Source organism: Saimiri boliviensis, chromosome 16 (genome assembly GCF_048565385.1).
Source record: "Saimiri boliviensis isolate mSaiBol1 chromosome 16, mSaiBol1.pri, whole genome shotgun sequence".
NCBI lineage: Eukaryota > Metazoa > Chordata > Mammalia > Primates > Cebidae > Saimiri > Saimiri boliviensis.
Genome location: NC_133464.1, coordinates 38,282,844 through 38,298,827, shown reverse-complemented (window position 1 = coordinate 38,298,827; position 15,984 = coordinate 38,282,844). Strand labels below are relative to the sequence as shown.

The window sequence follows — 15,984 nt, the reverse complement described above, 5'->3', positions numbered from 1 at the left end:
TGCTGCACCTAACAACCCATCACCTAGGTATTAACCCCAGCAGGCATTACCTGTTTTTTCCTGATGCAGAAGAATATTTTTAAGCTGAGTTTTTGAGAATTAGTTTCCTTGGGGATCAAGGTATTTTGGGAAATGTAACAAGTTTGGTGTGGCTGGAATTTAGGGCTCATGGGAAGATGGAAACCATCTATGAGAAGTGAGATGGAAAAGAGTTATGTGACGCAAAAGGCCTCATATGCAGTGTTAAGGGCTTTGGACTTCTAAATCATGGCACACCACCAGAGTCATAAAGATAGGAGGAATCCCATTTGTGCTTTACAATAATCATCGTAGGCATGGCAATGATTGGATTCGGGGGAGGAGTAGAAAGAACCGAATCTAGAATTCCATGGTGTACACATGCCACATTTTCTTCAGCCATTCATCCAATGATGGACCCTTAGGTTGATTCCATGACTTTACTATTGTGAATAGAGCTGTGATAAACAAGTGAGTACAGGCATCTTTCTGATATAATGATTTCTTTTCCCTTGGGGAGATACTCAGTAATGAGATCACCGGATCAAACGGTAGTTATAGTTTTAGCTCTTTGAGAAATGTTCGTGTTTTCCATAGAGACTGTACTAATTTACATTCCCACCAACAGGGTGTAAATGTGCCTTTTTCTCTGTATCCTTGCCAACATCTGTTTTTGACTTTTTAATATAGCCATTCTGATTGGTGTAACACGGAATCTAAAGAGACTTTTGCCAGGCACGGTGGCTCACGCCTGTAATCCCAACACTTTGGGAGGCTGAGGCAGGTGGATCACAAGGTCAAGAGATCGAGACCATCCTGGCCATGGTGAAACCCCATCTCTACTAAAAATACAAAAATTAGCTGGGCGTGGGGGCACACACCTGTGGTCCCAGCTACTTGGGAGGCTGAGGCTGGAGAATCTCCTGAACCCAGGAGGTGGAGGTTGCAGTGAGCAGAGATTGCACCACTGTACTCCAGCCTGGTGACAGAGCAAGACTCCGTCCTAAAAAAAAAGAAACCTGTTAGGAACTTAGGGTAATGTTTCAGCTAAGAGATGATAAGGACAAGTGGGGTGAGGAAGAGCCAACATTGCCAAGAAATATTTATGAGGAGGAATGCTACACTCAGTTGGTCAAATAAATGTAGGTTATGATGGAGCTGGAGTTACTATGAGGTTTCTAGCTTGGATGATTTTGCAGATGAGGAATGAGAAGACTGAGCTTGGGGAGTATGAACAAATAGAATAGATGGCTCTTTCAATGCTAAAGTCTTCTTGTGGAAGAAAGGCATCAGGGTATTGGCATTTTGGGAAAAGAGGCTCTCACATATTACGATCTATTTATTCAGTTGATGTTGGATATCTCACTGAGAAGCCCAGGGCCGGACATCTACTGGGGGCAGGTGACACCATTTTACAATGGGCTGCTGACAGCATGTGCACATAGGGCAAATAAATTGGCCGAAACTTACAGGGTCCTCAGCATCCTGTGTCACACATGCAGGCAACCTTAGTTACACTGATACAGCTTCTGCCCAGTTTACCTATGGATTTACTGTATTTTTGATTTTTTGAGACAGAGTGTCACTCTGTCGCCTGGCTGGAATGCAATGGTTCCATCTCAGCCCACTGCAAACTCCGCCTACTGGGTTCAAGCGATTTTCGTGCCTCGGTCTCCTAAGGAGCTGGGAGTACAGGCAAATGCCACGGTGCCCAGCTAATTTTTGTCTTTTTTTTTTTTTTCTTTATAGAGATGGGGTTTGGTCATGCTGGCCAGGCTGGTCTTGAACTCCCGAGCTCCAGTGATCTATTGCACTGGCCTCCCACAGTGCTGGGATTACAGGCTTAAGCCATTGTGCCTGGCCACCTATGGATATTTATGGCTCATTAACTGTACATTTTTATAGCCTCCAGTTAATGGTTTGCAAGCGTTTTTACCTTTAGGTTTTCTTCATCTCAAGAACTGTTCTGTCCCTTAACATCAAATATAGACAGCCCCCCCCCCCCCCACAACACACACACCGTGGTAACTGTTATTTATATGCCAGTGGTACCTACATTTACATCTACAGCATTCCCCTATGCTCTGAGTTCCCAACCACAACAACCAGTGGCTCACACTAAAACTAGGTGTCACCCTTGATTCTTCTCTTCATTTCCTTCCATGAGGAACTGCTGTTAACAGTTTTCAGAACACTTCTCTCCCTCCGTGGATACCATTCTAGTCACAGCTAGCATGTTTTCTCCTCAGCCACAGCCTTGGCCTCCTCACTCATTCCCCGGCTTCCTTCCACACTCTTACAGCCCTTCCTCCCCAGAGCTGCCAGACTAAGGCTGAAACACACAACTCCATCACTTCTCTCTTCTGCTCAAAGCCGGCCTGTGGCTCCTGCTATACCCAGACTATGGACTGGGTGTTTCTGCTCCCACCAACCTCTCTGAGCTGAGGTTGATTCACACTCCTCCTCATTCACTTTCTTGTTCCTTGAATGTCCATGTTTGTTCCCATCAGAAGGCCTTTTTATGAGCTGTTTCCAGCACCTGGAATATTGTGCCCAGACCCTCATCCAGCTGGCTCCTTTCCGTCGTTCAGCTCCCAGATGCCAAGTCACCTCCTTTCAAGAGGGATTTTCTGGCCAAGCCCCTTGGATTGCTTTCCAGTCATCTCCAATCATATCCTCATTACATTTTCATCAGAGCACTTACCACTACCAGACGCTAGCCAGTTGTCACTCTTGCTTCACTACATGGTACCAAGTGAGGGCCACGTTTGTCTTATTAAATAATGTGCCCCCAGAGTACAGAAAGTGGCTGGATCATCGTAGGCATGCTAATTTTACTGACGAGGGAACAAACGAAAGAACACAAGTATTCTGGAAAAGTGATGATGCTATTGAGCGTAAAAAAAAAAAAGTCACTCTCTGGCAATTTCAAAAGATGATCAGGTTTGTAAGTGACAGAAAATTTAAATACTTAAATTGAAGATTAAAATTTAATAAAGAGTAGGAGAAAATAAAAGTGGCAAGCAAGTAAAGGCCCACATGGAAGCTGGGCAGAGAAGAGACTCGATTAATGCATTCTAAGGAAGCAGAAGGGTGTAAGATAAACAAGGACCACTCTGATTGCGATCCTCATTTTTTTTAAAAGGTGTTGCTGGATTGTCTTGTGTTTTTGAAGCCCTTTTCCCCTTGAAAACCATCATCAGTAGCATCCAATCAAGCCTCCCATTCAGGAGAGGAGAGAGAGGCAGACATGGAAACACACACATAGTCTCTTCACATTTTCTCACCTTGCTATGCCAATATGTTTTCCTTTAATGCTCCTGGAGGTACTCTTCACACAGAATATGATGTGAATAGTGCCCCCGGGGTTGTACAGTATGGTTGTCCTGAAAAGAGAGAATAGCAAGCCAAATGTGGTGGCACCAAATTTCTGGCTACCCGGGCTTCTTTATTTGGGAGAATTTTCCACTAAAAGAAATGTGCTGACAATGTTTTAAAATGTTAGGACTATGTCTAATCAATTCCTAACACTCAAAATGGAAACAGGCCCAATTGCCTATTACTCTAAAGACTGGTGCTACATTTGTTTCTAGGTGTTGACATAACTTAGGAGAGTCCCGGGTCCCTTCCTCTGAAGGGTCCTCTGCCCGGGCCCCTCGCCTCTCATCACACAGGCTTCCCTGCTGCTTGCCCTCTCCTGGGAGAAAGGAAAAGAGCATCAGCCCCACAATTTGATGAGATCTGTAGCTTAGTGGTGCTTCTGAGATTAGATGTGGAAAAAGATAGCCAAGACTGTGGAAAACACATTCTCTATGAGCCATGGTAATGATGACTTCCAAATAACTGAGATTTTATTGTACAGGGTGAAGACCTCTAATGACATAAGGTCTTATGACCAGTAACAAGGCTACTGCTAGCAAAAAAATGCAAAAACCCACCCAGGTCACCAAAATCTCATGAGGAATACGCAAACACTACTAACAGGGAGTGAAAGAAGATGAAATAAATCTCACCTCATTTAGAGGCAGAAAGAAGTCACCTGGCTGCATTTCACTGTAGGATTATGTTACATCAATATCTATTCAAGAACCTTTGCGTATTCACAGCACACTCTGAAAATTTACCAACTTTTACCTCTAGGTGGCAGCAGCCTTCTTCTGTTCTTCACATGGTTGCCTTTAGCCTTTGTCTCCTACCTTTAATACAGTTCCCTACTCCGTGTCTTTCCCAAATAAACGCCTGATGGACTGTGCAGTTTGGGGAAGATTACTGCAAGTTACTTTCACTGTAAGAAATCAGTCCATTCTTCAGTTAAGTTACAAGGCTCTTCAAAGAGTACAAAATAATTCAGATCTAAAGTGTAAAATAATAGAAAGGTATATCCTTTTCTTTTTCTGTAACTGTAAATTGCAAACTCTCAGAAAAGCTGTATTTCTTTTTCTTTTCAAGCCTCTGAGGAAAAAAGGTAAAGAGTACAGGAATGGAGAAATAGATGGAATTGGAGAGATTTCTATTTTACAATAAAATCACCTTAATCCTATGATATATCCAATTATGAGAGTGTTCCAGATACGTTATAGAAAACATGATCACATGAGTACATATTGATGCAGCGTATTGAACTACAGTCCTACATAAATATACCCATCAACTCAGAATTCTAAATTGTTAGATTTAGGGAAGGCTCAAGAGACCTGAGGTAAATTATAGCCTTGTTTACCCAGTGCGGGGCATGTCAATGAATCACCTAGGTGTAAGGGATTCCTTTTAAATACAGTTGAAATTTGATTGTGGGCTAATACTTAGGGTTGATGAAGCACTTTCTCTCTCTCTTCTTTTTTTTTTAAATTTCAATAGGTTTTTGGAGAACAGGTAGCATTTGGTTACATGAACAAGTTATTTAGTGGTGATCTCTGAGATTTCAGTGCACCCATCACCCGAGCAGTGGACACTGTACCCAATGTGTCGTCTTATCCCTCACCCCCTCACACCCTTTCCCCCAAGTCCCCAAAGTCGACAGTACGATTTTTATGCCTTTGCATCCTCATAGTTTAGCTGCCACTTATGAGTGAGAACATACGATGTTTGGTTTTCCATTCCTGAGTTCCTTCACTTAGAATAATGGCCTCCTTTTATATCCAGGTTGCTGCAAATGCTATTCTTTTGTTGAGTAGCCTTCCATACTATCTATCTATTCTATATATGGAATAGATAGATAGTATGGAATACATATAACTATATATATATAAAATATGGTGTGTGTATACATACATATTTTATCTGCTTATATATATACTATATATAGTATATATTCTATAATATAGTATATATTCTATATATTCTATAATATATAGTATATATTCTATATATTCTATAATATATAGCATATATTCTATAATATAGTATATGTTCTATATATTCTATAATATATAGTATATATTCTATATATTCTATAATATATAGCATATATTCTATTATTCTATATTTATATATTGTAGAATATATACTATATGTGCTATATTTGAAATATATATATAGTATGGAATATATATTATGGAATCTATATAACTATATATATATATAATATGGTATATATATATATATATACCATATTTTCTTTATCCACTAGTTGACTGATGGACATTTGGGCTGGCTGCATATTTTTGCAATTTTTCTTTCATGGTGATACTATGAAGAGTCTTACCTCTTGGGGATTATTTCAAGACCTAATCTGAATAGTCTGTGTCAGATATCATTTATCTATTGATTTAAGATAAATATTATTTGGGCAGGTCATGGTGGCTCACACCTGTAATCTCAGCACTTTGGAAGGCTGACGTGTGCATATCATCAGGTCAGGAGTTTGAGACCGGACTGGCTAACATAATGAAACCCTGTCTCTACTAAAAATATAAAAAATTAGCTGGGTGTGGTGGTGGGTGCCTGTAATCTCAGCTACTCAGGAGGCTGAGGCAGGAGAATTGCTTCAACCTGGGAGGTGGACGTTGCAGTGAGCTGAGAACGCCCCACTGCACTCCAGCCCAGGCAACAGTGCAAGACTCTGTCTCAAAAAGAAAAAAAAAAAAGGATAAATATTTATCTTAAAGAGCCATAAAGTCTAATTTAGTATAAGTGAGGAATTTATACCAGAACAGCTTGCAGACCAAAGCTTTATGCATTTCATAGGCAGTTCCTCTGTTTTCTGCCTATTGTATATGTGATATCACAGTAACTATGTATGTTTGGTTTTAAAGGCTGCATTTTTAAAATATGTGATCCAAGTAGGGACTTAGAGAAATGAAGGTTCGAAGTGATTAAGATCAAACACTCTTAAGTTTCAAGGAGAATGGAGTCTATTTTGACTAAACATCCTTCAAACATTTTGGCTACTCAATAACCAAGAGGACGACCAAAGAGAAGGGATCTAGTAACTAGAGTGCCTTCATGTTCTAAAATAGAAGGCATTACGGCCTCAGAGGGAAAGCGTTAAAGCTTGTCATGGAAAAGCTCCTACCCTTAGGAGAGCTTTCAGGCAATTTAACAGTGTGGCAAATTGATGGTTCTAATTTATGAAGCGTAGTCTTTCCCATCATTTTTTGGTACTAACACTTTTCCTTTGGGCAACTGCTCTCACCTCATGTCATCTTTGTAGGATTTGAACAAGAGCTGGGCAGCTGACCCAGAACCAATCATACTCTGGCTTCCTCTAACATGGTTACTGAGGAGGTGACACAGAGGAGCCTGTACCTGCTGATTAAATCTTGCTCCCGGGACCCTGTGTGCTGTCCTGGCTCCTGTGCTTCCTGAGGCCCAGCTCCTCTGCTGCTTTTCTTTTGTCTCCATATAACCTACCTTATGTCCTGAAAAATCACCTTTTGCTTAAGACAGCCAGCCAGATTCAGTTAGTTTCCATCACTTCCAACTAAAGAACCCCATCTATACAGCATACATTGTTTAAGTGATGGATACTTTAAAAGCCCTGACTTCACCTACACAATCTATGCATGTAACAAAATTGCTCATATCTCATAAATTTATACAAAAAAATCTATATCTGACAAAAGAGACTAAACTAAATGAATATTTAGATAGAAATAAGGGCTACAAGTAGACTGTGGATTCCAGCAGGTCTTCAGCCCCCTAGCTGCTAGTTAGCTGAGGGCTTACTTGTAATAGCTGTGACAAAACCTGTGGGATACTGAGTTGGTTTGAATTTTTTTACAAATACGCTGTACACTATCTATTGCTCTCTTAAAACTGATTAAAAGAAATATATTATTAAGATACTGGTCTTACTTTAGGCAAATCTAGTACTATATCAAAAAATGTAATAAATAGCTAGTTTCAGGGAAATTACTAAGAAATTTTATGAAAATCTGGTGGTCGACTGAGCCAAATTATATTGAGGTGAGAATATGTTTGATTTTAAAATTGCTAGTTCACTGTCCATATGCATATGGAGAAATCGCCATGGCTAGAAAGATGACATTGCAAATATGACCAGCAGATGAAAACCAGAACAGAACTGCTGGCACGTGAAGCATTCCTGCACGGAACCCCTTAAGATTTATTATCCTGAGCAGTACTTCCAGCATATGCATGAACACATTCAGATTTTTGATTGGGTTCCAATTTTAGTCATTATTCTTTCAAATGCATATTGAGAAGACAGCTATGGTTTATAATTGATAGTCAATTTTTTTTAGCCCAAATAGATCCACTGAAAAATATTATGAAAGATGAAGAAAAGATGTACCTTCTTTGTTTATATATAAAATGAAATCCTTCTTCAAGTTTATATGTTAATTATAAAATGACTGGTTAAACTCATGCTATCATAAATACATATATTTTTTCATTTATGACTCCCCACATTCCCTTCTTCATGTTTTATTATGACATGACCATTATTTTAAGTTTTTATATATATATATATATTTTTTAAGAGCCAGCGGTTGGTCCTGCTCTGTTGCCTGGGCTGGTCTTGAACTTCTGGGCTCAAGGGATCCTTTTGCCTCAGTGTCCGAGTTTCTGGGATTACAGGAACCAGCCTACTGCACCCAGCTATTTTAAAGTTCTACATATGAACAACTTTAAAGGGGAGAGGTTTGGTATGGAGAATAACCCATATCACACAATTTAAAACTCCATAAGAAGCAGTAGTTTAAGCAGCTTTGCCAGAGTAAATCGTGATTTCAGACTGTGTGAATTTTAAATTTCCTCTGCTGTACAAAACTACCCTAAGAACAAAAACAGACAACAGACTACAAATTCCAGAATTACACAGTTGTTTGGAATTGTGAACCATATTGCCTGCTCATGGGATAATCAGTTAATATGATGGAGATGTTTTATTACATGATAGCGCCACACTTGGATACAGCGCTGGGAAGATTCCAGGAATCGACAGTACAATGACATGTCTTTATGGGTTCACATGTTAGGCTTTTAGTATGATATTAATATGGTTCTGAGCTGCAGGTTGATAAGATATTTCCAGATTTTTAATATAAAAATGTCTCAGAAGTGCTAACCTTTTTTTTTTTTTTTTTTTTTTTTTGAGACAGAGTTTCACTCTTGTTACCCAGGCTGGAGTGCAATGGCACCATCTCGGCTCACTGCAACCTCTGCCTCCTGGGTTCAGGCAATTTTCCTGCCTCAGCCTCCCGAGTAGCTGGGATTACAGGCACGCGCCACCATGCCCAGCAAACTTTTTGTATTTTTAGTAGAGACGGGGTTTCACCATGTTGACCAGGATGGTCTCGATCTCTTGACCTCGTGATCCACCCACCTCGGCTTCCCAAAGTGCTGGGATTACAGGCGTGAGCCACGGTGCCCAGCAGAAGTGCTAACTTTTATGGCCTCAGCATGATCTTGTAGCCTTAATTCTCTTATAATAAATAATTACAGAAAATTATCTACTTTATTACTTTTTCCCTTAAATCATCTTTACTGTTACTAACAAAATACTAGAGACAAAATCAGCTGATACCAACAGGAATATAGAAACCACTTTTATCATGAAGCTCTCCTGCTGAAATTCTGGGTGATAGAGAAATTAAGAAAATTAGGCCACGGTTCTTTCATACGGTCACTTTGGAAGACAGAATATAAGTTTGAAGTATACATATATATAGTCCTCAAGCTAAATTTGAGGAGGTGAAGTCATTAAAGAAATTAATAGGTAATACTACATTATAACAAAGAAAAGATGTGAATTTGGAGGGATGTAAAATGTAACGTCACCCTGCAGGCGCTTCTTTTTATTGTAATTCAGTACATACATAGAAAACTTGCCAGCAGGTTAGTGATTACACCAACTATGGCCCATATCCCAAATTTCTTATCAAACTTTGGAGAGAATGTGCTACCAAACCAAACGTAAAGACAACCTCTTGCAACTTATTTGCCAACACACATGGCTTAAAAAGACCATGAAGGCTTTGCATTCTGGGAACTGGAATTTCCACATATTAAAGTCCATGCATAATACAGTTTTTGCTCTGTAAGTCAAGAAGCGAGGCAGTGAAATACTCCGGTAATTAAAATAACAAAATCAATATTATCTATAAATAATGAGCATGCAACGATCTGCAAGATGATGAGTAAACATTTTGGCAGGGAATGAGTGCCACATACTGGTGTGAGCAGCAATGTCTTCATTAAGCTTCTCCTATTTCTCCTTGCTCTCCCACCTCATCAATCTAATGGGAATTCCCAGGCAAAAGCCTTCTGCTTAGCTTGTAATGAATTAAACATTCATCCTATTTCATCTTTAGCATTTCTCTTGCGCACCGCACAGGTGGACAACTGTTGCATCATGGAAAGACTACTAGATAGGCATGCTGAGGCCTGGATGAACAGGCACAGAGAGGCTTAGATTTATGCCCAGGTTTGGCATGTAACATTTTTGTCTCGGGGCTTCATTTGTAAGGTAAGGAGGTTGAAGTGCACTTGATGATGCCTGCATTTCCTTTATAGCTTTGATGTTCGTAATCTGGAAATGCTCTACCCTTCTTTAAAAGGCTGTTCTATGTTAGATTTCTGATAGGTTTCCAATATAAATAACTTCAGTGCCTTCCCCTGTTAAGGAAAAAGGTTTAAGCAAGAAAGAATGTTTTTAGTTTTATGACAAAACTCTCCTAGTTATATCCCTCAAAAAGATTCCATGAAGTCATGTCTAACATTTGCAACTGTATGAATATAAATATTTAAGTTCACTGCAGCACTGTATATCCACACAAAAACATTAAAGTGTGAAAAGACTCTTCCTGCCCTCCACAAAAATTTGTGACACAGAACTTTTTCATAGCCAAATGTGAAATATGATTCATACTCAGAATGCATCATATTTTGCATAGAGACTCCATTAACACTGGAGCCTTTTCGTGTATATAGCCACATAAAATCTCAGGCACACTGGTAAGAAACAAATCATAATTGAGACTGTAGTGGTAGCATCCAATTGGTTAAAGAAAACTACAAAATTACTTCTATTTTACTAACGACGATTCATACATAGATTTTTCAGATACAGAGTCTCATCTGTGGCCCAGGCTAAAGTGCGGTGGCACAATCATACCTCACTACCGCCTTGAATTCCTAGTCTCAAGGCTCCTGCCTCAGCCTGCTGAGTAGCTAGAACTACAGGTACATACCACCACGCCTGGCTAATTTAAAAAAGTACATAAAAAATAGTGAGATGGAGTCTCACTATGTTGCCCGGCTGGTTTTAAACTCCTGAGCTCAGGTGATTCTTCAGCTTTGGCCTCCCAAAGTACTGGGATCACAGGTGTCAGCCATCACACCTGGCCAATGATTACTATTAATAATGCTTTTTTTCCTGTGTTATCAATAAATGCCCCATAAAGTTTGTATTATGTGACTCCCACTACCACTGTTACATAACAGCTCTTGATACATGTTTTAGGTAAACAGCACAATCACCACCACCACCATTATCAAGCAACAACACATGCCCAGGTCCTTTAAAACCTTAGAAATGGAGCAGGATGCAGTGAAAAGTAAAGCGAAAATCTAAAGATGAGCATATATAAATGTGCATGTCTTTAGCATATGAGCACAGATTCTAGAAATTTCTGGAAACTTAAGTCAACTTAAATATTTGGTTCACAGATATTTCCCACCAAACACCTCCCTGTCCTATGCCAGCTACACAGACACACCAAAAGGTAGCTTCCAGATTTCTGCTGTAGATTTAGGAATAGAACAGCTGAATATGATCTGGAAACAGCCACTCTCCTTTGGATTTGATATCAGAATATACTCGTTTCAATTAAAAAGATCTGCCAAGAAGAAAATTCTATCTTCACATTCAATTACCTAAGAAGTTTTCCAAATTTGCCTCGAATGGAGAAAAATATTTTTTTTCCTGGTATTATTGCATGCAAGAATGAGTGGTGAGTATTCTAAATGTGGTTTAGAATGTGAAGTGTTGTAGAATATGCCACTCCAAAATTTGCCACTTTGACATAAGAATTATTACAATCTATAGGCAATGAAAACGGAGGAGACACAAGGAATCTCTCCCTCTTTCTACCAGGAAGGGCAAAGCCATTCTTAATCACCGAACAGCTCTCCTTTATCAACTCAGATGGCATCAGAGGAATCTGCACAACAAATCTCATCAACAATCCCTTACCTCCTGTTAGTTTCTCCCATGGATTTACCTCCCTATGATTGTACGATTGTACCCCCAGAAGCTCAAAATCTTTCTCTTTGTCTTTTTCACTTCTCTAAAAAACTGCTTTTTGTTAAGATGCTATAAAAGTCTAAGCTTTAACCACCCCTCTGAGTTACTCATTCACACGTGTATGTAAATGCACATGTTAATACACTTCTGCTCATTTTTCTTTGTGAATCTTTTGTCAGTCTAATTTACAGGGCCCCAGCCAATCAACCTAAGATGGGTAGAAGGAAAAGAGTTTTTTACTTCCCTTCCACAGTCACTGGAGAAAGGAAGGCATGGTCACCTCCATTGAGGGTCAAAGGTGAAGGAAAAAGAGCGGTCTGATGAAACAGAGAATGAAATTCACACGGCTGAACCCCAAAGGCTTCATCAATCTTCAAATCGGTAAATATTCCTAGTGTGTGGTATTACTGAGGGGACAGACTTTCTGATAAACAGAGTTTATGTCTGGCCTGGCTTGCTACCTTTAATTAACTCAATAGTAAATGAGTTGTACAATGATCTGGTATTTGTCATTGGGGTACTCATAGAGCCTGCAAGAAGTTCTTATTGCCATTCCTTAATCCCTGCGAGTTAGCAGACAGTTACAGCAAACCTGGCTCCACTCTAACGTATGCCATTGGAGCTCTTGGCCCTGGTGCGCTCATCTCCTCCCTGGGTATGTACAATGTTGCCACACTTTCAATTCCAGCAGATTTTGTTTGCCTTATACAGATATTCTTTTTCTTCAGCTCCAGAGGAAATGTTGACACGTGAATGAGGTCAGCGGATGCCACCTCTTATAACATTATGCAAAGAAAAATGCTACTTAAAAATTTAAACCATTTTAACTTAATAATGAACATTGGTTTGGGAGCTCGACAACAGATACAGGCTTTCCCAACCTACTGATTTTCATACCTTACCTATCCATACCTTAATAGTGTTAAGTTGGAGGCTTTTCTTCTTTCCCTGAACTTTAATTACTGATCTGATGAACACTATATTTTTTTAACTGATTGGGGTATTTGTTAAGCCACCTTCACAAAAATCAGTGTTCTTAATTCTCAAATACGGTGTTTGCAGGTTGAACCCAAGCCAGAGCCAAGCTAGCTGTTGAACTTGACATCTAATCCTACAAATTACTCAGTTGATAGATAGAGGAGAGCAACTATCACTTTCCCTTCCTCTTCACTGCCAGCATGAGTGTTTAAACTTTCTGAATTTTCTGGGCCAATATTTCACAAAGAAATAACAAGTGTTTATCACTTTACTAGTAGAGGCTAGGTGATTCATGGGGCTTCTTCCTAGCCAGGTGATTTATTTCCATATACTAGACTCACAGTATTTACCTAAGGAAGATTCAAGGTAGTATATATATCATAGAAATCTTAGCTAGCTCATGACCAAATAAAGTACACGTATTAAATCCATGTATGCTCCTACTAGAGTCAGTTTAGAAATATCTCCAGGTCTTTCTATGCATGCGTCAATCTATAAAGGAAGCACTAGCTCAACCCTGCTTTCCTTACTAATTCTAGGTCTTTGCTCAAAAGCGTTCTTCTTTGGGATGGATTTTTCTGACAGCCTTGTTTTCCTTTATATTCCCCCCCACTCCCGAGTATAAACTCTCAAATTCATCTTAAATAAAGCTGCTAACTTCTCCTTCTAAACATTATATTATAAATATATCTCCTTAGAGCATTTCCTACATTGCATATTATGTGCTTGTGTGATATCGTATATATGTGGGGGTGTGTGTGTGTGTGTGAGAGAGAGAGAGAGAGAATTACACACACACACACACACACACACACACACACACACACACATCTGCCTGGTAAGACAGGTAGACCCTTTAGGATAGAAACTATGTTTTATTTATCTTTCTAATCTAGTGCTGCTTACAGTGCCTGGGACTGTAAATAAATGTTGCTGAATAAATAAAAGTTGAATTTTCTCAAGGCTGGTAGTAAACATCACTTTTGTTTTTCATGGATTACTTCTCTGGAGATACAAGTGGCTTACACTTACTAAACAAATAACATGCTATGAATTATGCAGGAACATCATTACTTCAATACTTCAGAGAGGAAAAGTCAAGAAAAGAAACTTTGTTATTTACTCCATGTTTCACATTTAGCCATTGAGAACCATGTTGCAGAAACTGGATCTCATACTGGACAATTCTGTACTGTACCCATTAGCTTGTGGCATGAGGTAAGTCAAGAGTCAAGAACAGACCCAATTTCTCCTTTTCCTTTTATGTAGTGACCATTAGATTATTACCCCCTTAGCTTTCCAGGCCGAACAGGGGATAATATACTTTAGCAATTGTAAGAGACCAGGAAGGATGCCCCAGCTCTGAGGCAGGGTGTAAGCAAATGACTGTATCCTCTGTGCCCTATTTCCCGCTCTGTGAAAAAGAAAAGCACAATATTTAACAACATCGCCAAGCTATTGTGAGAGTTAATTAGATTTAATGGGGGAAGGGAGGTGAGCTGATTAGGCATGATTCAAAGTGTCATTATTTTGTATCTAAAAATAATCCTGATTTAGGAATAAAATTAATTTGGAAGCTCAATCTTTGGTAATCATCTTCCCATACTTAAAAAAAAAAGCCTTAGTTTTAATCAAAATCTCATGCTAAGTATAATTCAATGAAGTAAAATGGAATTTCCATTCATCTTTAAACTAATATAGCCACAGTTCATTTTTTTTATCTTTCTTTTTTTTTTTTCCCTTAACAATGTATTATGTGTGAAAAGGCTGATTTTGTCGAATGGAGCAATATAAACAAATACAGATTTTGAACCTACTTTTTTTTGTTGTTTCACATCAAATGTTTGTGAAGCACTTTAAATTGCTTCTCTAAAGAATCAATAATCAACGTTTTGCGGTTGAAATAACTTTTCAGGTTGTTCCAGCAAAATTCCATCTGTAGTTTTGTCTAAGAACTCATCAGTTAAGGAAGATCTTAGTAGTCCCCAAATTAAAAAAAAATAAAAAAACAAAAACAAAAAAACCCCTGGATATTTCAGGCTAAGGCATGGAAAAAAAAAACATTGAGGCTGTAATCCCCAAAACTAATGTAACAGATTCACTGACTGTGAAAATCTTCTTGAGAAGTTGAAGTTGGTATCTGAGAAATATCTGTGTCTATATATTTTTCTCTGAAAAAGGGAAAATATTCTTTAATGGGAACATAGATCATATCTGTTAAAAAAATATCACACTCAGGGTTTTTGGTGAATAACGAGTTTTGGCTGGAAAGGAACTCTATCAATTTTTATTTAGAGCTGTCCAGAGGAAAGGAAGACCACATAGTCCAGTTAGTAGAAATGGAGTCTATATAGAGAAATAGGAATAATTCTCTTATTTTTAACACAAGCCCTATTAAAATTTCTCATGAGACCTACAATTACTCATATTAGACTATACTCACCAAGCAAACTTTTGATTATTCATTCGATTTCCCCGGACCCTTGATACTGGCGACGGATGTACCCTGTAGACAGATGAGAACAATTCAGTCATTGAAAAAGCACATTCCCAACTGCAAATTTAAAAAATGGCATCTGTTTTATAAATAATCTCCTTTAGAAATGCTTAATATAAAATCCCCAGAACTTGATCCCCTCTTAGTAAATGATGCAATTAAATTCCTATGCCTGCAAATCTGTGGTTCTGTGGTCCTTTTTTCCTTCTTAACCACTCTGAAGACACTGAAGACTCCCAGAGGCAGGACTGATGCACTCATTCCGTCCAACTATCCCTCGCCAGGTACAAGAGTGGGTAGAGGTTACCTAAGGTATGGTGCGGGCCTTCAGTGAGCCCTCTTTGTACTTGTTGCCATGAGGGTGTGCCCAAAGAGGCATCTAAGTGACCTCTTCTTCAGTCTACTACATTTAAAACTCCAGGGAGCAAGACAACTTGATTCAAATATGCTTTAACGGAATCTGCAGGCACAGGGGAGGAAGGAAGAGTGAACAGGTACTCCTAGGAGAAGTACCTTCTGGAAGTGATGTGCTACCACTGGCCTTTGAAGAAGGTCAAGCCAATTCAAAACTTTAGCCGGATAAAGGAGAAATGAAGAATATATTGCTTTACAAGCTTCCAGGGTTGGAGTCACCCATGGGAAATAGCTTAAAGCTTCCGGGAACTGCTGTTATCTTCCCATCAAAGCCTCCCTAGTAAACCTCCACCTCTCAGTGGGTCACTAACTGGGAAAACAATATGCCCTACTTCTGGCTGTCAGCTTCCTGTTTTGGTCTATC

At 39.1% G+C, this 15,984-nt stretch overlaps 1 protein-coding gene across 17 annotated transcripts in view; it reads right to left on the bottom strand.

Annotated features, from left to right (window-relative positions):
• KLF12 (KLF transcription factor 12) overlaps positions 1-15,984 on the bottom strand; it is a 466,131-nt gene that overhangs the window by 71,142 nt on the left and 379,005 nt on the right. For all 17 annotated transcript variants that reach the window (XM_074387618.1, XM_074387623.1, XM_074387613.1 and 14 more), the window contains one exon: positions 15,153-15,215. In XM_074387618.1, the coding sequence (XP_074243719.1) occupies positions 15,153-15,215 (63 nt within the window). The remainder of the gene's footprint in view (positions 1-15,152; positions 15,216-15,984) is intronic.